General features: G+C 42.4%; 1 protein-coding gene across 5 annotated transcripts in view; it reads right to left on the bottom strand.

The window, feature by feature from the left end:
* fmnl3 (formin-like 3) overlaps positions 1-24,913 on the bottom strand; it is a 63,994-nt gene extending 39,081 nt beyond the window's left edge. For all 5 annotated transcript variants that reach the window (XM_072656520.1, XM_072656521.1, XM_072656522.1 and 2 more), the window contains exon 1: positions 24,387-24,913. In XM_072656520.1, coding sequence (XP_072512621.1) covers positions 24,387-24,500 — 114 coding nt within the window. In that variant the 5' untranslated portion in view covers positions 24,501-24,913. The remainder of the gene's footprint in view (positions 1-24,386) is intronic.
* Positions 24,914-25,146: the final 233 nt, after the last annotated feature.

Below are 25,146 nucleotides of genomic sequence, written 5' to 3'. Positions count from 1 at the left end.
AAAAAAAAAAAAAGAGGAACGTGATAAAGTTAGTAGAATAATCATGTGCATTAACATGTAAATTTTGACAGCACTATTAAATGTAGATCACTTGTTTTACAATAAGTTAATACCTCCCTTTCATTTCTCACTCCATATAGTCCATGATATTTTAAGTATCAGCTCAGCTGCACTGTAGCCCAAGATAACCCTCAACGTAAGTTTAAATAATGGTTGATTGACTGATTGATGAAATAAAAAAAGGTCTGGAAATACATGTCCTGAATCTGTGGAGCTCACCCTTTCAGTCGCATCTACAAGTGACAATGTTATAAAGACTGGTCAAGATACGCATCTCTGTTTCTCACCCTATCTAACTGGTGGATTTGTGGCTCTGTCATTTGCCTCTCATCTGTAATTGGTGGATTCATGCATCCGTCTATAGTTTTGCATGAAACTGACCAATGGACACTCAGAAACTCTGTGGAAAATCTTTTGCTTCTTGTCATTTATAAATGATTTTATTCAGACATCCCACTGCTTTTGTGAAGCCATTTCAGACCATTTGTCCATGTGAGTAAAGGTACAGTATATTTTCACAGGAAATATGAAACATTTTTTAAAATCTTAACAGGTTTAGGGTCAGATTATTTCTTCACTCAGCGCTGTGAGTCACACTGGGGTCTCATTATAGGGAGAGCTGAAATTGTTCTGAACATTTTGGTATGATACATCATGTGGACATAATCTTACATGCAGACTCCAGAAGGTTAAATAACACTGACCGACTGCATTATGTTAATACAAAGCCCATAATTAATAAGTCCTGTTTTATTCAGAATAATAAAAAAATGAGGATGTCTCTCTCCCTTTGAAAGACACAGGCCTAGTCCAACCAGCTACACTACAACTGGACGGTTGTTATTAGGGCGAAGGATTTAGTGATGGGTGAGCTACAGCTGATTTGCCTTAACTTGAAAGTGCATCATATTGTTTTTGGTCTCCGAAAATAGAACTACTTGAATAAAGTTCACATAAAACAGTACAGCACATGTTTCAATTTGAAGCACATGCACTTCCTTATCATCCAACCGAGATGATGCTATGTGCTGTCTCTTCTCTGTCACAGTTAATAGGTTGTGATATGAAGAGCAAAAACAGCAGAATCGTCTTTCGTAAACACGCGTAACCGCCACTATCTCTAGCTGTGTGCGATAAAAGAGCAGGTGGACAGAGAGATGCAGCCGGAGTCCCCCCGGCATGTAACAGATCACTCAAGGGTGGAGAAACAAATGGTGTTTATTCTGGCGATGCCATTCACACCCCCATCAACACCAGACCCGAGCTCCAGCACCTTCAGCCTCCAATACTGGGGTTCAAACTCACCCCAAACACACTGACTTGCTGACAAAACCCCACAGGCCTCGACCCATACAAGATACAGAGAGCTGAGTGAGAGAGAGTGAGCAGAACCACATGCGTTAGGGCTGAACAGTATTTTTAATTTGGTTCTATTTGGTTCTGCAAACAATCAAATTTACACAATTTAAGGCCAGTATGGCTCACTGTGAACTGAAGCATAGTGGCTGAGCACTTATGGACAACATATGAACAACAATGATCAGTTTTGAAGAGCTATGCTTATAAATAATAACATTTGTATAATAATAAAGGCAGTTTCAGCTGGTTTTGGGGGACTGATGACTTCTAATGTTTTCTTGTTGACAATGACACTGAAAATTACACTTTTCTACAAGTAAATACAATTCCTGACAAAATGGTCAGAATACTGCAAACATCCCTTCTCCGAACACCTGAGTGTTCCTTAAATGAATAATAAGCCAATCCTCACCCCAGAAGTTCTTATACTGCCTTTTTAAGTTTATTGTCATTTGTCATTTGTCCCTGTTTACACCAGCTAGCTAACATTTACTTCACCTTGAGTTCATAACCAATGTTATGTTACTGGTGTAGCTGCCTTTCTGTCCTTAGGTTTCCAGCTACTCCAATCTGAATCGATACACAATCTTAATTGTTTTATCTAACCTAAAAACAGCACCTACCACCTCACAATGTTGGCACTACGAATCTATTAAATTTCAGCTTTCAGTTATATGCAACAACATTGGTAAGGCATTACATTATTAATAGAGAACAGCAGATTAGAAAAAAAAATGACTGCCACTCACAGACCTGTAGAAAGAAGTTTCCATAATACTGGCTAGGACCTTATTTATTATTACATGAGTGAATTTTGGACAACTTTATTTTGAAGATTCCCTATAGATTATATAAACATGTTTGTTTATTAAGAAGAAGGAGAAGTAGTAGAAGAAGAAAAAGAAGAGCCACTCAATTACCATTTAATAAACTATCTGAATCTTAGTTGATCTTCAACTGGGCTAAGGTTAGGGTTTGCTTTAGGTATTTGGTTGAAATTAAGGTTAGGACTAGGTTTAGAGTTTGTAAACTGACCGTCAACAAAGCATCTACAGGAGAGAGTCAAAATAAAGCGTTACCAATCATCCTGCATTATTTTAACCAAAATTATTTTCACTTTGTTTTATTAAATGAATGCCTTGAGTCACCAAATCACACAGAAACACAGAAACAGAAACACAGAAACACAGAAACACAGACTAACAAAGACTAAGCTGTGTAGCTCCCTAGTATTCCCACTCTACTAGAAACACCACATTGTTCCAGTGGTGACTCCATGATTTGTGGCAGCAGTGTATTTTGATGTCGTTTTCCACTGTAAAGTGACTTAAAGTGATTACGTCTTTCCACAAGCCCATACGGTGTGAATCACTTTCACAGACAACCCTCTCGGGAACCATTTGCTTGCACTACTGTCTCTCATTCATCTGAGTGAAGTTTAAATGAAGTGTGGTCGCAGAGCTGGTCAATCCTTGGAAAACTCCACCCCGACTAAGATGTCAAACACAGCAGGGTGCGAGCCAAAACAACTGTGCAGTGATAGGGCTTTAGTGGAAACCGCATTCAGCTCTCAGGCAGACGTCCCATGTGTGATGGCCACAGTTCGTAATGTATACCGAAGAGGCCCAGCAAATGAACTGTCAAAGGACAAGAGGCCCCGGAGAACCAAGTTTGGCTGCTTCTTGCATCTAAAGGCGCAGGAGAACTCTTATGCTACCGCTTCTCGAACCTTTCTTTTTTTTCCCCTCCTCAAAGAAAGCGCCGCCATGCATTCCAGATGTCCAGCGCTACTACTGGAATGTGTCCTGTTTACAATAGCGACAAATCGGCTATAAATTCACTCACACTTTCCTTTTACAAGAGGAGTCTTTTTCTCCTTCATTTGAACCCATGGAAGATCTCACAGTTGGGGAGGCGTGTGTGTGCATGTGTGTGTTTTCTCCCTTTACCCTAAATGAAATGTCAGTAATGAGGTGGGTGCCTCCCACTCTCTGTAGCTCATTGCATTTGTCCCGTTCATGAAGAATGCAAACAGCAGCCTACTCGCTAGTGAGCTCACAGCTTCCAAACACTTTTGCAAAACACACATCTCAGAACAATAAAGACCAACTGTTCTAGACAAGTGGAACTGTACCAGCACAAAACGTTGCCTGGTCTGGAGACAACTTCGTGGGAGCATGTGGCACCAGCCTTGCTACGTAAATATGAAAATATTAGCACTCTGGGACTTGCGTAAATGACAACACTCATTACAGCATCATGGTAAACCCACAGAAAGGGTTGTCAGGTTTGTGTGAAAATACGCCTGGTCATCAAAAAGATAAATTTTTTTTGTATGCAGACTACGGATGTCCCGATCAGGTTATTTCCGATCTGATACCAATCCGATCTTTGTGTCTGTATAAATAATACAGCCACACAGTTTAATAAGATGTGCTGCTAATTAATACTTAAGTAAAATCACTTTAGTTTAGCAGACTAGACTTTTCTTAAAATCATCATCATTTTATAGTGTCTGTTATATGTGGGGCCTGTCATCCCTACCCCTAAATTGGCGCAATATTTAGCTGAAAGGCTTTAGCTTAAAAGTCGAGTCTGAACAAATGCCTGTAGCCCTCAGTTCACTATAGACAGGCCACTGAGAAGCCATTTACAGACCTAAAATTGAATTACGAGGCTTACTAAATGGACAAGCTCCAGTCTACTCCTCAGTTAAAGCAGTAGTCTGACACAAGGTCGGTAATAGGATGAGCAGATAAGAGATGGAGACTCTTTATCTGATGGAGATTCAGTCCGGCCCCCTTTGTTTTCTGGCTCAGCTGTACAGATTAAATAGGGGCCTGAGGGCCTGGATTCTGCAACATTAGTTCAGCGAGGGTTTTACACAGGGCCTGGGAGCTTCCTGAAAGGAAACAATTAGTTAACATTTTCAAGGGCTAAAAGATTTTCACAGAGTCAGAGGAAAAAACAACAGTTTCAGCACCTTAGGTGCCTGGGCCCCTAAATATTGCCACTGTCATAATCGGTTCTGCATGTAAAGGAAGAAATTGCGTGGCTCATACTGGACAGTTCTCAGACAGTGCTGGGAATTACCATGTGGGGATCAAAGTGAAGTCTGTGGAACCTTAGATAGCTGTGGCATTGGGTTCAAAAGTTCTAGTCAGCCTCTCCAGACCACAATATGAACGCTACATTCTGAAACAACAACAATCCAAAGTTCCAGCTGGAAAAAAGACTCTTCATGCCCTTTGCTGAACATGGCTGTGATTTTTTTCGTCTGTCTTCAACACATGCAAAATATTTCCAATGAAGACAACAGACATCTTGCTATCTAAGCAGTAAATCTGCGAACCTTAGACATAAAAGTCTGCTGGAAAATAAATAAACTACAAAGAAAGAAAGAGGCATTTTGCCTGTACCCACAGAGGTCAACATGGCAGTGCTACTTTCCACCAGGTTGAGCTAATTGGTGACCGTAACCTAATTTCAGTAATTACATTTGACTTTCCTTGAGATCAGATTTCTACCATGATGAACATTTTGGAAGGCCCACATCTGAGAGGCGATTTACAAAAAGACACAGTTAAGTATTAAAAAACCAAAACTCTTAAAAAAAAGATCCTTGGCTTCACAATAGAGTAACACAGGCCATTTCAGAGACAAAAAACACACTTCTGCTTTTTGATCCAGCTCAATTCATAAAAAAAGAGACTGTGCTGGCACAACAAAGCACCAAAGCTACTCTTGTTGTCAAACGGCAAATGCTAAACAATAGACCATGGGGGACGAGGACAAGTGCCAGATCATCTGCTGTAAATAAAGAGACAAGCAGATCAAAAGCTATGAAACAGTCTTTAGGGCTGGGCAGCATAACAAAACCCATTGTTATTGCAGTATAAAAATGTTTATTGGTAATTCTGAATATCATTTTGTGAAGACATGGTCTGCATTGTTCTTGACCTTTGATGCTACATTGTATTATGGTGACCCAAATCCCATGTATCAGTTAAGTCTGAGTCAGTCAAAGTTCCTTCCTATGCTGCAACTATAGAAAGTCCATGGATATTTGTAGTAGTTTGGTGTAAAATGGTTCATTGCAGAGAAACACACAACCATCACTTTTGCTTATTTGCCACAGCTTATTTCAGTATTGCTGCTGACCAAGAGCATCCAGAATTTACTCATCTTCTAATGGGTTTTTCCAGCATGTTGATGCACCATGTCACAAAGCAAATGTCATCTCTGGTTTCATAATCATGAAAATGAGTTCATTGTTTTTCAGTCTTTCTAGTCACTGCATGTGAATGCAACAGAACAGGAGTGCACTACTCCAGTCCTGGAGGGCCGGAGGGTCGGTCAGCAATGTTTAGTAGTAACCCACTCAAACACACCTTGTTCAACTTATCAGTTAATTACCAGGAAAACTGAGTGTGTCTGAGTAGGGCAACTACCAAACTTGTCAGGAGACTGACCCTCCACGACTGAATTTGTACATCCTGGTAATAGAACATCTTTGGGATGTAAAATAACTTTTCACAGCCTAAAAGTGCTCTTAAAATCTGCAGGAATTGACTGACGTCAACGATCATGTAAACATGAACCAGAATCTCAAAGATATTTCTAATTGTGTGGTTGTTTTGAGAGCAAAGGAAGGCCCCACCTAGTAGTAGTATAGTGTTCCTTGGAAAGTATATGTTTTAGACGGAGACAGGCACATAAGCATTGATGAGTATTGCTATCAAGCAGATGTCAGCAGCTTGCTGTACATCCAGCAGTATAGCTGGATTGGCTATTGGAGGGAAAAGCTTGATTGTAATACAATCCTTTTCATCTAGCCTGAAACAGCATATACAAGCCCAGCTGAGTCGGCTAAGGTATGTTTTTTTATGACTTTAAAAGAATTACATTAAATTTCCTGTACTTAAGAAGTAAATATTCCAAGATTCATACATTTTCTGAATCTCTCTGGATTTTTCAAAGCTGTCTAAAAATCGATGAAAGTGATCTATGGCCACAAAGCAGGGCAAGGGTAGAAAAAGACGATAGCCAAGCAGTTTTAGCTTGCGGTTTCTACAGCGTGAAATGCTATTACGAAACGCACTTCAGGGGAACTGTGGAGGTCAAGATAAGATCAGGAAGCAGAAACCTTTTAGAGAGAAATGCTTAAATGCTGCTAAGAAGCTTTAGGAATGTACCTTACAGTCCCCTGACCTAAATATTGTAAAAAAAAAAAAGTTGTAGGTAGACCTTAAACAAACCCCTGTGACCAATTGGAAAGTACAGTTAATTAAAGTACAATAAAAAGCGTGGTCAATAAAAATAAAAGAAATCGATGGTGCTGTACGATGGTAGAAAAGATTTGAGTGAAAAGGGGGTGAAGCACTGGATGAAAGTTTTGGAGGAAAGAGCCACTGAGAAGGGGGAAATCACTGTACTGGTTGTGGGTCACTTACTTACAAACAAAATCCACACACCAGGGATCTAGTAGTAGCTCAAGTGCTTGTTGGGTGTCCAATTGCAGGAGATAAAGAGACGCAAGAGAACCCAGCAAGAAAAAGGCAGCAAGCATGTGAAGCATTCTGGACTATCTAAGCATGCTTTCTATTAAAGAATAGGGTCCAGTTCAATGTGGAATGTATTTATGACTTGCAACACTGCCAGACATCCCAACAGTTTAGAGGGAGGGCAGAAAACTGTGACAGTACAACAGGAAGTTTCCCAGGCTCTTTTTCACACATCAACACTTATAAATAGGCTAAAAGCTGCTATACAGTCAATGTTCATTATAATAGTACCATAGTACCCAGTACATGCCAAACCACTAATCCAGTGATATTTCTAAAATAGGACATAGCACATTCCTTGGGCCTTATTTGGCTTTATGTTGTTTCTGAGAGGCCAGTGGGAGTTCATGTCAGCAAAGCGGACCACGTTGCATTTAAAAACACAAACAAATGCAAATAAGGTTTGTTTGGGCACTATCCATGTGCTGCTCCAGGCGTCTGCTCCCATGAACTACATCCGGATGCTGGGAGATGTCCAATATAAACCATTCCAGAGTCGACAACACCAGGAAATGCTCCTGCATATCATATTAACTCAGAGACAAAAATGTCTCCAAGATTACTACTGGATAACTAAAAACCAACCAGGTAGGTAGGGTTCATGCACTGCTCAGTGTTCTAACAATGCAAAGAGCACGGCTCTAAATAATATACCACTTTTTTATCCTTTTCATGAGGTAGGGAGGTCATGGACTTGTAAGTCGCAAGTGAGTATCAGTTCTTGACACTCAAATCCCAAGTCACTAAAGGCAAGTTTCAAGTCAAGTCCCAAGTCAGTGCAGGAAAGTCTCCAGTTGAGTACCAATTAAGTATGAGTAAATCTTCAGTTGCAGCCCTAGTCAGTACAGACAAGTCTCCAGTTGAGTCCCAAGACAGTACAGGCAAGTACATGGGAACTCTGAGTACCATGTCAATACAGGCAAGCCTCAAATTGAGTCCTGAAACAGTACAGGCAAGTCTCCATCAGGCCTAATTCAGTACAGATGTGTCTCAAGTCGAGTCCCAAGTCAGCATAGGCAAGCCTCAAGTTAAACCCCAGGTCAGTACAGATGAGTCACCAGTTGAGTTCCAAGTCATTAGATGTCTAAGTTATGTTTTTTAATGACTTCAAAAGCATTAAATTCAATTTGACAATACCTGTAGATATTAAGACAATACATATCTTATATTCTACTGACTCTGATGTGACACACACACACACATCTATGCTTTTTCTGTCACTGTCAAAAACTTCTTTTTTATTTATTCAGTAAAGTATTTTGAAATGTTCAGTATGGTCTTTAAAAAAATAATATTTTATATAGGAATATATTTTAATATTTTATATAGGAATCCCATTATCTAGCAAAAGAATATGGCAACATGCAATATGAGATTTGGTACAGGCTCAGCAGACAGCAACGCCTGTCGTCACTTTGTCGTGAAAAGACTGGGTCGACAGACTAAAAAGGGCCTCCCCTAGCATCTGGATCTCAGACCCTCTGAATGGCTCTAGCATGTGTCAGAGTACCCCAGCATTAGAGCACTACAGCTCCAGACGCACATGGCCAGCCTGCTATGTCTGACCGTCTCTGCTGTGAGTCCACTGAAAAGCCCCCCCAGGCACAGAGTGCAGAAACAGGGCTCTGGAGGAATGTACTCTTCTGTCAGCAACCAGTGGACAAGGAGTTTGAGTGGGGCAGGAGGAAAGACACTTAGTCTGGAACACACACAGCGTGAAATCCTGTTTACCGACTTATCACACGAGTCAGTTTGATGACAACCGGAGTGCCAGTCTTTTTACTTTTCACGTTGGTATTTCTGTAAAGGATATGTTAACATGAACATTTCCCAACCCCACTCTGTCTCTTACAGTTAAATAGACCATTTTTGGTGCTATACCCTAAAGACTGTAGAATGAGCTCTATTCTAATTGGCAAAAGTAGGCCAGTAAATATAGTGTGAATAAGCAGGTATTCTGGTAGTCTGAATGGATGCATATATGCAATGCAAAGTTTTTTGCAGGTTATCTTCAATATATTTATTATGATGATTAGAAATATGTATATTTGTAAATTAATGGTAAGTTTTGAAACAGTGTAACAGTGTTTACTCAATCAAGCTCCTAATTTGAGGGAAAAAATAAGAAAATTGGATCTATCATGAGATAGGTCCTTTAAACTCTATATGGAGAAAGAAGACAGTGTTGCTGAATAAACACAAGTCCTCTGGATATTACACAAGGACCAGCAATGACAAAGTCATTCATACAGTTCCTCTTATTCAGAATCAAAGCCACAGAGGAGGTAAAAAAAAATAAAACAACAGGCCGCAGACTATATTTTCTTTGTTCATTTTTACTCAGCATATCCTGGCCTTGTCCAGTGAGAAAAGTAAAGGCCGCTGAGTGAAGCTGGGCCGTGCTGTATTTGCCAAAGATGTCTGGATATGGCTCAAGACAAACGCCCCCCAGCACTGATCCAACAGAGCAGGGCTCTAAGTGGATATCCTTCCGGCCTCAAGAGATGACCAACTGATCTGTGCTCTGTGAAGATGTTTATCTCTTGAAAGCACCGTCAGGGTGGAGTTCGGCCCCTCGTTCTAGACTACACTGCAACTGTTGCAGGCGTAAATAAAATTGGGAAGCTTCACTAAGTGGGATCTTGTTTCAGGAGAATGACTAGATGAGACAGATGTTCATCAAACACCCAGGAATGCCACTTTTTAATTGATCTTTAAGGAAATGACCAAGCTCCAGCCTTTGTTTGGAAAAAAAAAACTTTTCCAAACCTATTGTTTCTAACAAGGATAAAGCCCCAGGAGTAGCCCCAGCTGTCGCCAGTTTCATATGACCGAGTGGTCTTTCTGTGCCCTGTTTTTATAACAACGGCACTGCTTTTCACTAATGAGTGAAAGAATTCTAGAAAGGAAGACTGTTGAAAAGAAATAGATAGTTCTCAGTCTACTCAACAATTCCAAATTTTACCTTAACCTCTAATGCTCTGTGACTTTTATTACACCCTAATAATTACTAAATTGTAAATACATGCAATGAAAACTGTCTGAATTGTTCCCGAGTTATAATAGTGCGGAAACAAGCCAGGAACCATGGGTGATTCCAGGACGTTTAAGAGATGAAGTCATCTGGTTAAGTGAAAAATCCTGCTTTGGGAAATACCTACCTAGCAGAGCTGGGCAATTTTAAATGTATCGTTATTGTGCAAAACTCCCAATTAACCCACCCGTTCGTACGGTTCGTACGGTCCGCACTTGCAATGCTCCCAACACTAGGAGTGAAAGTCTCCTCCGATACATGCTAAGCCAGCAACTGCCTCTTTTCGAACTACCACCGATGCAAGCAACCGACATGCTAAGAGAAAAGCGTCAGGTCCACAGCTTCCCATCTCTTAAGAGAGATGAGGGGAGAGAGAGTACCATCAACCCACCTAGAGATACATGGCCAATTGTGCTCTCTTGGACTTCGGCTTCTGATGGCAAAGCGCAATGGCCTGGAATTCGAACTTGCAACCCCAAGGACATTAAAAGCGAGGGAGGCAAACAGGTATCCATGCTAGGCTAAAGCTGAGCAGCTGGGGTCATCACCGGCAGAATATCAGGGCTGTCCAGTAACAAATGATAGATTAGTATGATTGCACAAGGGGAATGGATAAGTAAAGGGGATGCATTTAATAAAATAATGTGCTTAAGTAAAAGAATAATAATTAGCATAATACCACCAGAACTATGGGCATCCACTGTTCTCAAACCGGTCCCCAAATTGTATGTGGAAGTGTGAGAAAAAGTTGCGCTCCTTTCACCAAGCCGACACCTGATCCACGGGCTTCAGCTCCGTAACCTGATCCACGCAATCACAACAAAGCAGTGGCATCCACAAAGGCCTTCTCCAGCTCACCAGCGGAGAGGACACTGAGGGGAGAGTGCCTGATGTGTTGGTGTGCTGATGTGCGAGACCTTCCCCCTCCCCAGTGTTCCTTGTTTACACAAGACAACCAAACACCCTCAACAACCTCCATCACGAAGGATCAAGGAATGTGGTTTGTTCACACTCACATGCTAATCTCTACTAAATGACCATTTACTTACAGACGAATGGACTGAACATGTTAAGAAGAGTATAGGGAATTTTTGGAAAAATGGCTCACTGTTAATGCAAATTTAATGTTTCAGAATTGTTCAAAGTTTTTGAACCAGGATCATCTAAGTGGATCAGCAAAAACATTGCATGCAAATTGTTACCTTCTAAAGCAGAAGCATGCAGAAGTACATACGCAAGCCTTGCTGAACTTGCAAAATTGAGTTTCTGATTGATGAGATCAGCTGAGATGTTGGCTATTGCCTTGGGTTCAGTTCCTTGTTCTGAGTGTGAAAAACAATATGAATGGCTAACATGAATAAGAGTTTACATAAGCAATGCATTTCCAAACCCACAATCTGGACAAAGCTACACTATTCAATAATGGTGAATTGGAAACTAAGAGATACTATATACTACACAAACCAGCCAAATAGGGTTTGATAACAGTCTCAGAAAATGATATCCAGCTAAAATTTCATATCCAGCTAGTGGATTTTCATTATGGATTAATCAGCTAATTATTTTCTCAATTAATCAATTGACTGTTTTTCAAAACTCTGAAAACAGTAAGAAGTAGTATTAAGCAACCATCAATTTCCATTCCATGGTATACCTAAAACTGGTATACCACTGCAAACCTACACCCAAATGACTAATTACATTTCTTAACCTGACAAAAACATATCTTACTACTCCTTCTTTCCCTTCTACATTACTCTCCAAACCCCACACACATCTGTCCCAAAATCTAAGTCCATGTCAGTGTTCCTGTCCTTTGACACGCTGTGACCACTTACACAGATTAAAATGATGAACAGCTAATGCTGTTTGAAATCGAACAAAATAGCCAACATAAATAGTTCAAAAACAGCTCATTAATGCAATTATCTAATAAGTCAATCATGTAGCAGCAGTGCAATGCATTAAGTCCTGCAGATACGGGTCAGCAGCTTCAGGTAATGTTTACTCCAATTATTAGAATGGGGAAAAAATGTGATCTCATGGCATGATTGTTGGTGCCAGTATTTCTGGAGGAGCTGCTGATCTCCTGGGATTTTCAGCACAGCAGGCCCTAGAGCTTCTCAGAATGGTGCAATAAGGAAAACGAGAAAAGCCTTGTTGAAGAGAGAGGTCAGCAGAGAATGCTCAGACTGGTTTGAACAAACAAGGCTACAGTAACTCAGATAACCATGTCAGAATCATTTACTGTCAGCCAAGAACAGAAAGCTGAGGCTGCAATGGACACAGGCTCACTAAAGCTGTACAGAAAACCATAGCCTGGTCTGATGAATGTCAGTTGCTGCTAAGGCACACAGATGGTGGGGTTAGAGTTTGGCACCAACAGCATGAATCCATGAACCCAACCTGCCTTGTATCAACAGTCCAGGCTGGTGGAGATGGTGTAATGGTATGGGGAATGTTCTGTCAATGTTTCTGGCACATTTTGGGTCAGGTAATACCAGTCAATCATGGTTTGAATGCCACAGACTATTTGAGTATTGTTCACCCCTTAATGGCCACAATGACTACCTCCTTCTGCTCAAATCTCCTGAAATAACCCAAGGGAGAACCTTCCAAATTAAATACTAAGAAATCTGTTAAATCCCCTGTCTGTGGATATTAACAGTTATGCCGTGCACAGCTGGGGTGCTGTATGATCCTGGAGGCCAGCACAGCAGGTCTCATGAGCTTTTTAGGAGTAACTGGGAGCCTGGACCCTGCCTGCATTCCTATGTCAGAAAATAAAGACACTCCCCTCTGCACTTAACCTTGAGGAAATCCCTGCTACCTTTTTAATTGTTAAAGGGGCAGAGGTTCTACTCTAAGTTTCTACTGGCAGGGCCTCAAACAGAAGTGCATGACAACACTAGAATCATGTTACAGCCGTGGTATTGGTATTGGTATTGAAAATTGCCAGACATTAATATTCAACCAATGATGTGAGGTAGGGTGTTTCCAGTTTGCAGCATTTAGCACTTACCAAAAGTGGTCCATGAAACAACAACCGGTGAACCCGTGACAAGGTCATGAGTTCAAGGCTCATTGATAAATGTGGTAAGTAAAGGCTAGCTAGTCTGGTACAGTCGCACAGAAGAGCAAATGTAGTGCAAATCGCTGAAAAAGGATATGTAGAAACAACGGAAAACATCTGCACAACAGTGGTCCCAGCATACCCTGTACCCATATTCATATTCAGCTCTTTATGGCTTGGTTAAGGTGTGTTAGGACCTTGGATAGGAAAATAAGTGGACAGTCCGCCAATATCCAAGAACTAGAATGGTCAACACAGTCCTAGGGGATAAAGTTGTCTGCAGAATTCATTTAGCATTACTAAATTAGTGTAAAGGGCTGCAAAATCAGATCATTTTTGGGATGATTTAGCAGACAACAGGTGACACAAACCCCAACTGGTTGGTAGCAGTGAGTAAAAACATACCCTGCCATGAATAATCATCTGAAGCTGGGTGCGTACTGACCAATGACTGTTATTTTCTCATGTCCTTGAAAGGAAAAATTACAGTGTATTTTCTTTCCAAAGAGAAGACCCGCTTGTTTACACATCCGTCATCATGAAGGGCACGGTCACCGTCCACCCACTGCCTCTCTGAGGAGAAGCCAACTCTAGGCCCAATTTAAAAACTGTTATCACTAAAGCCGAGCTGGCTTTGAAGCAAGCCTCCTAAAGAGCAGAGCTCTCTCAGGCATGTCAACTACTCGAGGTCAGGATGAGGGTCCTAGATGGGAGGGCTTTAAATCTCTCCACCCCTAAAACAGTGACATTGCAGCTTCCTGTTCACCTGGCCATTAGTGAGGCCTGCAACACATAAATTACTTTAATGCTCCAAAATGGTGTCACTTTTAAACGCTTGTCTCTTGGCAGACACCACAACACACCAATCCTGAGATGGGCTATTTCTGGACGTTTCTTAGGCCGATACGTCACTGGAGCAATTGTGTTGTAAGAATGCGAAGCACGCTGAACCAAACGTAAACAGAACATTAGTACAATTGGTGATGAATCAGGCGCTGAGGTAGGTTCTCGAGAGGCGGATGTCCTGTTTTGTTTTGTTTCCGCAGGCAGACAGACAGACAGGAGACTAGCAGGCCAAAGGGTTTTGGTAGACAAACACAGAGCATGCCAGGAATGTAGGTACCAAAGGGTCGTCCACTAAACAAATGCGCATACACATTACAGCACAATCAATGACTAATACTGCTAGCCTGAAAAATGTGCAGCTGGTCTTTTTCCATATGTAAAAGTCTCACAGAAACAATTCCAAAATATTTCCAAGGTCTTTATGTAGAGCTTAGGGGCAGAAAATGTACAGGATATGGTGTGTTTACAGGATGGCGACTTACTGTATACCGGATATTTTTCTCCTTTTTAATAATAATACCTACTCCATCATACCTCCAAAAGTCAACAGAGATGCTGTGTGTTAGATGGATACCTAAGAGCATGTTTTGGGGCGAAAGGATCATTTGGATAAGAGGTGTGAGACTCCAGACGTAGAGGGCCACAGCACCGTAGAGATTAGTATTCTTCCTCATTTAACCTTTAGAGGTTACTGGGCAACTGAGTGGCATAACAGACCTGGCAGTTAGCATTCTCTTCTAAGCGTGTTGAGATAAACAATGATGTTGCGTTAGTGACAGTTTTAAAAAGATGCGGTTTGCTGGCTTCATGTGATTCAGAGGAAGCACAGAGGAAGCCGTCACCCTCCTACCACTGGTGGCATCATGCAATAGGAGTCTGAGCTAGTAGGTTGGAATTGGAAATGAGTAAATTGGGGAGAAATCTGGGGGAAAGATTAAACAGGACTGATTTATTTGGATAGGACTGAAAACTATGCTCTTTGCAATGAGTTGGTCAGTGTTTCAGTAGTGCTTATGCTATTCACAATATGCTCAGAAAAGCATATTGTGACATGTTGTGATATACACCGATGAGTCAAGACATCATGACCACTTCCCTAATATGCTGTTGGTGCCACGTGCCATCCAAACCGCTCATACCACAAAACTTCAGAAGATGCACTGTAGTATCTGCACCAAGACACTAGAGCAAATCCCTTAATTCCTAAAAAGTCATAAGGTGGAGCGGCTGTGGATCCCACAGGTAAACAGCGTAGGTGACAACCTTCTCCCACTGCTCCAAGGTCCAGCTGCGACATTTGCATGCTCACTGTAGGGGCTTTCAATGATCTTGTGCCTCCCTGAGCCTTGGGCACCCAACAGCCTTTCGGATGGGCCTCCCAACCTTATCAAAGTGGCTCAGATCTTCTATTAGATGTTCTATTTCTCCTGCGTACAACAGGTCAACCATCAAGATCGACACCAATTGCTTGCCATCAGCAGTCGGAGTCAGAGAGAGCACGATTTTCATTGCTCTCTCTCAGGGGTTGGGTTGATGGAACATCACTCCTAGTGTGATGTTGGCCAGCACAGACATCTGTTTGCTGTAGGATCAGAGATGGGGATCTGATGCTCTTCTCTGAGCATGCTGGCTGCTTAGTAATGCTGCATTAACGCCAGTTCAAGAAGAGGCAGTGGAGGAGACATGTGCTAGTCTTCACCCTCCTAGTGTTAGGGGCATTGCTAGTGATAAGAGGAGTTCACATTAACAAGGACTGGGTAAGTGGCCTTCCAAAAAAATAGGGGAAAATTAGAAATAAAATTCTAAATAAATTAAAAATACACCAATGCATTGTGAACAACTGAATTTAATTATGGTTTCTATGAATCATTATATCCATTGTTTGTACCAGTAATACTTTAGCTGGACACATTTACTATAAATAAATGGAGCTCAGACTCATATCCTCTGAGCTTTCTATCTGACAACACTGCTGTGTAAAGTTGAGAGTATCGCAGGAAGCCTGCTGCAGACAGAGCGTGCGGAGAGAAGCCCACTGGTCTCTTGCTGACGCAAGACAGGATGAGCACCAGCAGTGAGAGGACACTAAGAGAACACGTGCTACATCAAGCAGTGAGTTTGGAAACAGTACTAATCCACCCCAGTATACAGTAAAAAGCGGAAGTGCAGCGAATGAGAGGGGAAAGTATGGAAAAACGGACATTCTAGATTACATAACCATGTTACTGCACAGAAGCAGGGAAAGCCTAAATCATTTGGGCGTAGTAGACCCCCTTCTCGCAGAAAACCAGCATGGCGCACTGCTTTCATGCACGTAAATCAGCATGCCTTTATCTGCCAGGCGCAAGGAATTCCAATAGCTTTAGCAGCAGATTCTGAGAGGAGCCGAAGAACGAAGGGCTGAAGCACAAAGGGCTTGGAGGAGATAAGGCCCAAGCTTTTAAAACAACACACTGACAGAGCCTCCATTGTGCTGGAGAGGAAACCAGCGGTCAGAGTAGAGTATGAGTACAGCTGCGGCCGCACACATACACTAGCACACGCAGGTGTGGATACACCAACCTCCATCTACGCTACACTGCTTATGTTGCGCCGGGGTAGTAATCTGAAGGTGGAGCTGGAGGGACGTGTCCCCTCCAATATAAGACTCAAATATAAATAATCACAGAAAGCAGAAAACACGCTCCTTTAGACATGTCATTACTTTACTTTACAAAACAATAATCAACTTCTAACGGAGTGAATGAGAGGGCTGCAAAGAGTAATGCTTGTTTATTGGAGCTTAAGCTGTTGTCATTGGTTGGAAGTTTTGTTCAGGCTTACAGAAACACAACTGAACCATTTTTCATTCTTCACCAAGTCACCATGCACTATTATATGACTGTACTTGTCTGAATTAGGCATTTTGACACCTAAAAGTCCAGACCCAGGTCTGAACCAACAAAAGGGGCTTTTTGTCTAATACTGTTAAAACTGATTAACCAGGGTGGGCCTTCCAAAGAACACGGCACAAAATGCCGGTATGTGGGCTGTGTATAACTATATTACACTGTTTGGTTGGTAGAGGGCATGGGTCTGATGTTGATGTGTTGAGAATTCAGCAGGTCACCTTACCATACATTAGACTTTGGACAGACTTCCCAAAATTTGACCAAAAAAAACTCAATATCTCGTCTTGCTTACAGTATTGCAGTATTGCAATATATTAAATGGTAACTCCTGTATCGTGATACGTATCATGTTGAAAGGTTCTTGCCAGACTTAAACCAAATCTGCAATGCCTGTGATGGAACGATGCCCTTACTTTATTATCAATATGCACTGTAGTTAATATTGAACTGAGCATTACCCTGCTGGAAAATCGGCAGTGGTATAGAAAGCAAATTTAAACAATGCAGAAGTGAGTCTTTAGCCATCTGACCTTCTTCAACTAGTGAAGCTGTAAAAGACAGGACTTTTCATTAGGCTTTTATGTAATTGGCTGTGGCGTGTAGTAAACTGTTGCAGTAAGGAGGCAGTTAAATGCAAGGCCAGCCAACTAGGTTGTGGTTAGCAACCTTGATATAGCTATGTTTCTGGGACATAACAGCCCCCTTCATTTGTAACCAGGCCCTCTTGTACAGCCCTATTTTGACTATGCCAATGTTACGTTAAAAATACCTTCTGATTATTACAACCTGCAGCTCTGGAAAGATCTTAGGGGTCTTCGTGATTGGCCGTAAGAAAGCGTGAGTCACTAAGACACTCGAAAATGTGTTCCTCCGCACTGAGAGATAAAGTTTGAGCTCCTTAACACCTGAGCTTAGCATGGCGCCGCTCTCAAAGATCTTCCACACTGAAGGGTAAATAGTGTGGGCGAGTGTGCGGTCATGTATTTAGCTCTTCACCGAGAACAAACGTCTCAAGAATGATGGAAAACTTTTTGATGCTGCAGGGAAGACTGTCTGGTCCCAAAAAGGAAATTAATTAAAGGAGCACAAGTTTTCCCCTGGTTCCCGTCCTAACTGAGGTTAAGGTGTTTATGTGTGTTAGTGTGTGCGTACACTTGATGAGAGGACGCAGGCTAAGTGCTTCCACCACCCCAATGTGGTATGGTGACAGTGCTGTTGGCGGGACAGATGTTGCCTCCTAGGGTTTGTTGCATAACAAACAAACAAACAAAGTCTGATTCCTGCCCACCTGCTGGCTCTTTAGAACTGCGGCCCCCTGATGTCCAGACGCACGGCAGAGGCACACAAACACGGCCCACCCCAATGAGAAAGCTTCAGCCCTTTAATGCCCCATAAACAGAGCCCCCAGCTTGACTGCATTAGTTCCAGCTGAGTGGTGTCCATCAAACACTCTGATGCCAGCACCATGTTCAGGGGTCAGGGGGACAAGCAGAGAGGCTGGAGGGGGTCACTCCAACTCCTCCCATTGTTTGGCTAGGCATTCCAGAGTGATTTAAACACACACACACACACTTTTTGAGTATATTATACACAAACATTCATTGTTTATCTGATCTCTCAAGAACTAACTCATTACCATATCCCATGTCTATGTCTATTCATGTCTATTCAGCCTACCACAGTTTAGCTCCACCCGCTCACTATTGCAGTTTTCAGGACAGCTTTTGGAATGAGGCACAATACAAAGCAAATAAGATCCAAGCTCATCATCTTATATCAGTCTTAAAGGGGCAGTGCAAAAAAAGGTTGGATTGTAAAGTATAAAGAGAGGTTATAAAATGGTTATTTAAAAATGAATTTTGACAGTTTTTGGTTCACAAAGCTGCACAAACATCCTAAGTGGACCTCAGGGAAATGCAATGCAATGCAGGAAAACATTTTAAATATGGGCCCTTTAAACATTTCCAACATTCTCCCCAAAAAAGGCCAGTATTTCCAGTTACCATCCAATAATTAATCTAATCAATCCTTTTAAAGGTGTGCGGCTGGTAAACAAAGTCCATGAGTCCACCTGTGATCTTTGAACTGTGCTGTTATAACCAGCCTATCAAAAACTACTGATGAACAACAATTCTGACTATATTTTGCGGCAGAAGCATACTTACTGCTGAGATAAACGGTTCTAAACAAGTAATAATATGACCTATCAGGCATATTGGGCACCGCTGATATTGAAGTTATTTCTCGGCTGCTCTAGAACATGAACTTAGCACTTTCTGAGATGCTCCCACCCTTCGCCTGGTACCCTATTATCATGCCATTTAAGACATCAATCAAATTGCGTCCTTTGCACATGAAGATCGTTTCTCACTCTGCTGCAACTGACTGGTGTGCTCGCATATTTGTTCATGCAGCAAACACCTGCACGTGGCACCCCCAATGACATAACAGTGGTGCCCCACGGATCAGTGATGCCAGAGGGGAACAATGATATACCTTTATTTGTAAAGATGCAAGTATCTATATGTAATAATAGTAATATGATCCATATAATAATAGTTCTAGGCTATAAGAATTTTATTAGCCTAATGCCAAACCTCAAAACATGTTTTCCTTGCATGCAGATCATTGTAGATCACTGTTGATCACTGTAATTCCTGACCACTCTGGTTTTGTTACAAGGTCAGAACGTTTTTTATCCGGATTCTGTACAAAAACAAGCCCACATAAACACACCAAGTCATTTTAGAAAACAGCTTATCTTCATCAATCACACATAATGCCTGAATTCCCAAAACAAGCTGAACTGTCACATCCATGTCTTCTCTCTTTCCATGGCTGCAGGATCTGTGCTACAGTTTACTGCTAAAGTACAAGCAGTAAATATACTGGGCGGGATTCCAAAAGAAATCAAATAGGCTAATCACAGCTATAAAATAAAAAAAACAAAAATACAAAAAAGCCCTCTCTGATGACGCGTGTACTTCTGAAAGCTTTGGTAAAGTCATTAAGGCGTAGGGCAGTGGCAGGCAGCCAGTTCAAAGGGAATTTTCCCTCTCTAAAGCTCTCCCGTGGCCTTCAGTGAGAGCAGACCACAGGAATCTGCTGCAGCACAGTCAAGCAGAGCCACTTTGAAAGAGGATATCACACACACTCACACACACACACACACACACACACACACTTCTGCCCCATCACTGCATCTCTGCAAAACTGTACCACCACCTCTGTTCTGTCATATGGTGAAGTTTAGCTGGAAAGCTAAATCCCCACTTCAGATTCAGACACATGCTATAGAGCTGCAGAGTAATGAATTCCAGTCTGTATCTCTTATGAGTGCACTGTTCCAACCTTCCATAGCCGTGCTGTCTATTCAGCACAGCGTTCCACTGGGGTCAATGAGAGGAAATTGCAAAGAAGCACTTCATTTTTAAAGGTTTGACTGAACAGAGCAAAGTCCTATGCCAAGGCATTTCTGGTGTCTGAAGTTTTGAACTGGAGCTACAAGGCTAATGCTGCTAACCAGTTAACAAGTACAAGTTTACACTCCACCAATCAGCAGCTTAGAAGCTTTATTCAGACAGAATTGTGAGTCGATGCCGATTTCCAACACTTTCCATATTCATAAACATTTATAAACTGCAGTTCCAGACAGTTGTTAAATGGTCACTGAGGTGCAACTCTTTTTTGCTATGCACTTGCTATGGTATTCCTGGTGGTTGCTAGGGTGTTGCTACGCAATTACTATGCATTTTAGTTGTTTGCTAAGGTGTTCCATGTAGTTGTTAAGGCGTTGCTAAGTGGTAACTAGGTGTTTAAGATATTCCAATAACATTGGTTTGCTTTGGATATGTCAGGTGGTTGGTAAGGTGTTCCAGGCGGTTGCTAGGATGGCTGCTGTGGTGTTAAAGTTTGACACGCTATGGGTCCTTATAGAATATGGTCTGCACTAGGAATGCATATGGGTGCTTTGAATACTGACAGATGGAGTTTGTTGCTGCGAAATTGTGATGGCTTGTCGACTGGGTCAAAACGTTTCCAGTACATCAGGCAGGTCTTGCAGCGGTTTTCTGGTATGCAATGGTCAGTACCTACCAAAAGTGGTCCAAGAAAAGACCGGTTGGGAACCAGCGATATGATTGTGGGCACCTAAAGCTCACTGAGGTCCCACAGGACTCACATAGAGTTAACACTTCTGACACCAACTTTGTGTGGCTTGACTCACTATGTTAACAGTATAAAAAAAATTTAGAATATCTGCTTTTCCGAGGACTTATTCCTCTACAGAAAACCCACAAAGCGCCCTAAACATAGATGCACATTCTAGAGGAACAACTGCCCAATCACTAAACACACAGCGTATTGTTGAGTAGCCTGACCAGAGCCACAGCCACAGCTAGTTTCCTCCCAAACAAAAAAATGTGGGGTCTGCAGCCACAGACTGGGCAGCAGTGAATGCCTGGAAACAAAGCACATCTGCTCCCTTAAAACCCGAACCAAGCATTTTATTAGCGAAGCGCATGAAGTAGTCTAATTTAGCCCTGGGGCCTCGTCCCCTACCAGGATCCGTCGGCATACTCCCCCGCACATGCCCACACACACACACACGAGCGGCGTGCTGCTCCCTTTTGCTAGGCTCCTGTTAAAGTCATTAGTACATGGATATTACGCTGCTGGCATGGAGAGCGCCCATGACATCATAAGGCGCTGCCATTACCCGTCTGAGAGCAGCGTCTGAGGGTGGAGAGACAACGGTACCAGACAAGCGCACACACACTGACATACACCCACACCAATAGTCTCCTACGGGCCACTGGGGATGATGAAGGCACTAGGACGTCACTTGTTGGCAGGCTGCCATGGCTGATGATGACTTACACAGCGATATTGCAGGATAATGATAAAGTCAGAGAGCAGTCTATTATAGAAACTGCCTTTCCTCCAACCGTCCGCACTAAAAAGGACTAACAGAGGCTAAAACAGCTGTATCGACACAATATATGTCATCATTATGTTATATTAATCAAAGCAATATTGATATTAACAAAGATTTAAATATGTAAATGAACATTTTCACAATGTTATTGACTAGGTTATTCCAAATTTAATGGGAGATTTGATTTTGAGAGATTTGAACTTCGGAGTTTGATATAAGAAAATAGTTATAAGGGGGCTCCGAGTGGTTCAGGGGGCTAAAGCACTGTCAAATCTTGGGTCATGCTGCCTGCCATCAGCAGCCGGAGCCTGAGAGAGCACAACTGTGGGTATGTAGCTGATTCTCTGTTCACCCACACCACTTCAGTGTGATGCTTTCCGGCACAGGCGTCTGCTGGCAGTGGTTCGAAAGGAGGCAGTGCAAATGCAATGTCTAGTCCATGTAGAGAAGAACTGCCAATAGAATAGGCCTCTCTGAAGCAGATGAACAAAGCTTTACAAAGGTTTGAGTAATTGTGGGCTAAAACATACACAGGAATTAGGACAATTAGCCCCTAAAGAACTTAAAGAACTTAAAGAAGTGTAAAGAACACTACAATACGTCGGGGCAGTGTTATCTTTAGATGTGTTTAGAAAGCTGGGTTGTGGGTTCAATACCCACGTCCACTAATCTGTCACAGTTGGGCCCCTAAACAAGGAACTCCTTAAACAAAGGCCCTCTCTGCTCAAGGAATGATACAGTATAGCTCTAACCCTGTGCTCACTGTATAAGGATAATGACAAATAACGAAGATACTTAAGTTCTTTACTTAAGGAAAATGCAAAGTACACATAAAAACACAAGGTAAGTTGTCCAAACACACCTTTTTCATTGCTAAGGGAAGCAATCGGTGCCAATTTGTAAATTGCTATGCTTGGTAAATGTGAAATATATCGTTAGCCGCAAAGTCACGGGTAACTCAGACAATGAAAACACTCAGAACTGTAATCAAGATCCACACATGGAGCCCCAGCCTGCTCTTCCTGGGCACAGGCATCATCCGGAGAGAGCGGCTTTGAAGTGTTTCTATCTCCAAACAAGATGCAGGGCAGGGTCCAGCACATGCTAGTGACCGATAAGAGTATGTGTTTTTCTTTCCCACAACGTTCACTCTTCAAAAGAAACTCCAAAGTGGGCCGAGTTTTGGAAAAGCCTCTAGAGCTGCCTCACTATTCCACGGTGAGCGGGTCAGTCTTTCCAACTACAGCTGGAGGGAGGACAATCTGGCACAGAAGATTCACTAATAAAGATGTTTCTTGTCACGAGAAAACCTCCAAAACAGCAACTTTTGGGCTTCTGAGTGACGCAGCCAACTTGGAACTGTTGGCATACTGTTGGCAGGTTTGTTCCCAGGCGGTGCCACAGCCATCCGTGGAAATGGGTGGGAGTCCAAGAGACACACAGTTTGTGTGGCTGACGCTTTTAGGCCATTGTCTCGGGCCGATATTACCAGAAAATGCTGGGTTGGATGTCAGAGAGATTAGAAGAAGGAATCTGAGACAGAATGTGTAAAAACTCGGTCCTGAGTTAACACACACTGTATGATGTCATGTTGTTAGCTGGGTATTTTCAGAATCGGAAGAGAAAGGCTGACGTCATACCATCACTACTCAAAACCTTATAGTAACGAAGAGGTCATTAAATGTGTCAGTTTCATTTCATTAAAAAATGGGGAAGGCCATGTGGAGACATTTTGGGGTTATTTTATTTATTTATTTATTTATGCTAGGGACCTTATTCACCATCACAGTGTGATAAAGAAAAGTTATTACAGGCCATTTATTAACTGGTTATTAGTGGGGATTCCTTATTTGACAGGCCTCAGGACAGCAGCACATTCCCAGCACATTCACAGCAGTGAAGCCGCGTCTGTCTGACGCTAGACGTTAGCTTGATAGCCTCCAGATGCGACGTTCAGTCAACATGTGTGACTCATGCTGTAGTGTATCGTGTTTGTGTGTGTTTCACGTCGCTAGAAAACTTTCTGGCTTTCTCTCTGTTCTAGCTACACAGATGAGGACATGGCGAGAGTCTGTAATGCGTAGGAGTTTTAGGGGAATTCAGAAAATGCTGCTCCCTGCGTGACAGAGAGTGGCGGGGAATAATGACATTTTCTAACGAGTTGAGCGTTTCCCACAGCGGCCTGGTGAGGTGAGAGGTGGGGGGTTGAGTGTTTGTTTGCTTGGTAAGAGTTTTTAGCTCGTATTTTGCGTCTATCCCGTGATTTCTGGTCTCTTTGAGATGCCCCAAGAGCTGCATTAGGGCAGAACATCCGCTAGAGGGAGACAGAGCGCGCAGCTCGGCGGTGGGCAGTTCGTATATGTGGGATAAATTAGCTGGTAAAAGTTGCGCGACTGCTGATACAGACATGTGTGACCATTTGTAGAAGTGTGAGCAACAAAACCGCGGGTTTTCGTCATTTTTTCGTCACATTTAGAGCTTCAACGTCATATTAAAGTAAATATGTGTAATACTCTGCAGCGTGTCCCTTGTGTTTTCCTCAACTCTTCCCCAAATGAATAAAGACGAAAGTGAGGAGCAGTGAGGGAGTGTCTGTTAAAGAGGGGTTAATCAAACTACTCACCAGAACTATAGCAAATCGTTCCTCCAGCTCAGCTGAATCAGGCATCGGAACTTTTAAGGGCATTAGGTGGTGCTTCATCTCACACTGCCCGTCCACACTCTCTATATTCCCCATTCTGGAGGTCTGTTAAAGCATCCACAGGCAAAACGTCCACTCGCCTTTATGCAGTCTAGGTCTCTTTTTCAGATCTCAAATAAATCCAGTTCAGCCCGATTTTTCACATTCCAGCGTTATTCAGTTTCCTGTTGGTGGCTGAATAAAAAAAAACGGTCCTCCTCGTCGCTTATTCCAAATCTGGGATTTAGGAAAGTGCTCTACAGCATCTGTTGCTCCTTAAAATCGCCTGAACGACAAAACTCTGTCCTGTAAAGGTGTGTTTCTTTCCCCAGAGCGCTGTCTAGAGTTACCTGGCCAATCCATCTCAAACCGGGTTCTTCTGGAAGTTGAGCTGTTTATTTCTAGCCTCTGTAAATCGGTTTTCCCTCCGTTCTTAAACTTTCCTCTTTCTCCTCTCCATTCATTTGCGCTGCGTGGTCCCGATTGGAAGTGTACATTCTCTCATCTCCCCTGAAAACACGCTGCGTGCGCTTGGCCCACCCATCCCGAGCAGAAGTCCTCCCCGTTGAGGAGGCGCCGCAGCTCCGTCCACACTCTGCGAGTCTCATTCAGGGCTGGACTGAGGCAGGCATAATGGCGCCATCTCGTGGCTGCCTCACACAACTGCAACCTACATTTCTTTACTGTACAGTAACAACAAGGC

The sequence above is a fragment of the Salminus brasiliensis genome, chromosome 14 (genome assembly GCF_030463535.1).
Source record: "Salminus brasiliensis chromosome 14, fSalBra1.hap2, whole genome shotgun sequence".
Lineage (NCBI taxonomy): Eukaryota > Metazoa > Chordata > Actinopteri > Characiformes > Bryconidae > Salminus > Salminus brasiliensis.
This window is presented reverse-complemented; position numbering and strand designations above follow the sequence as displayed.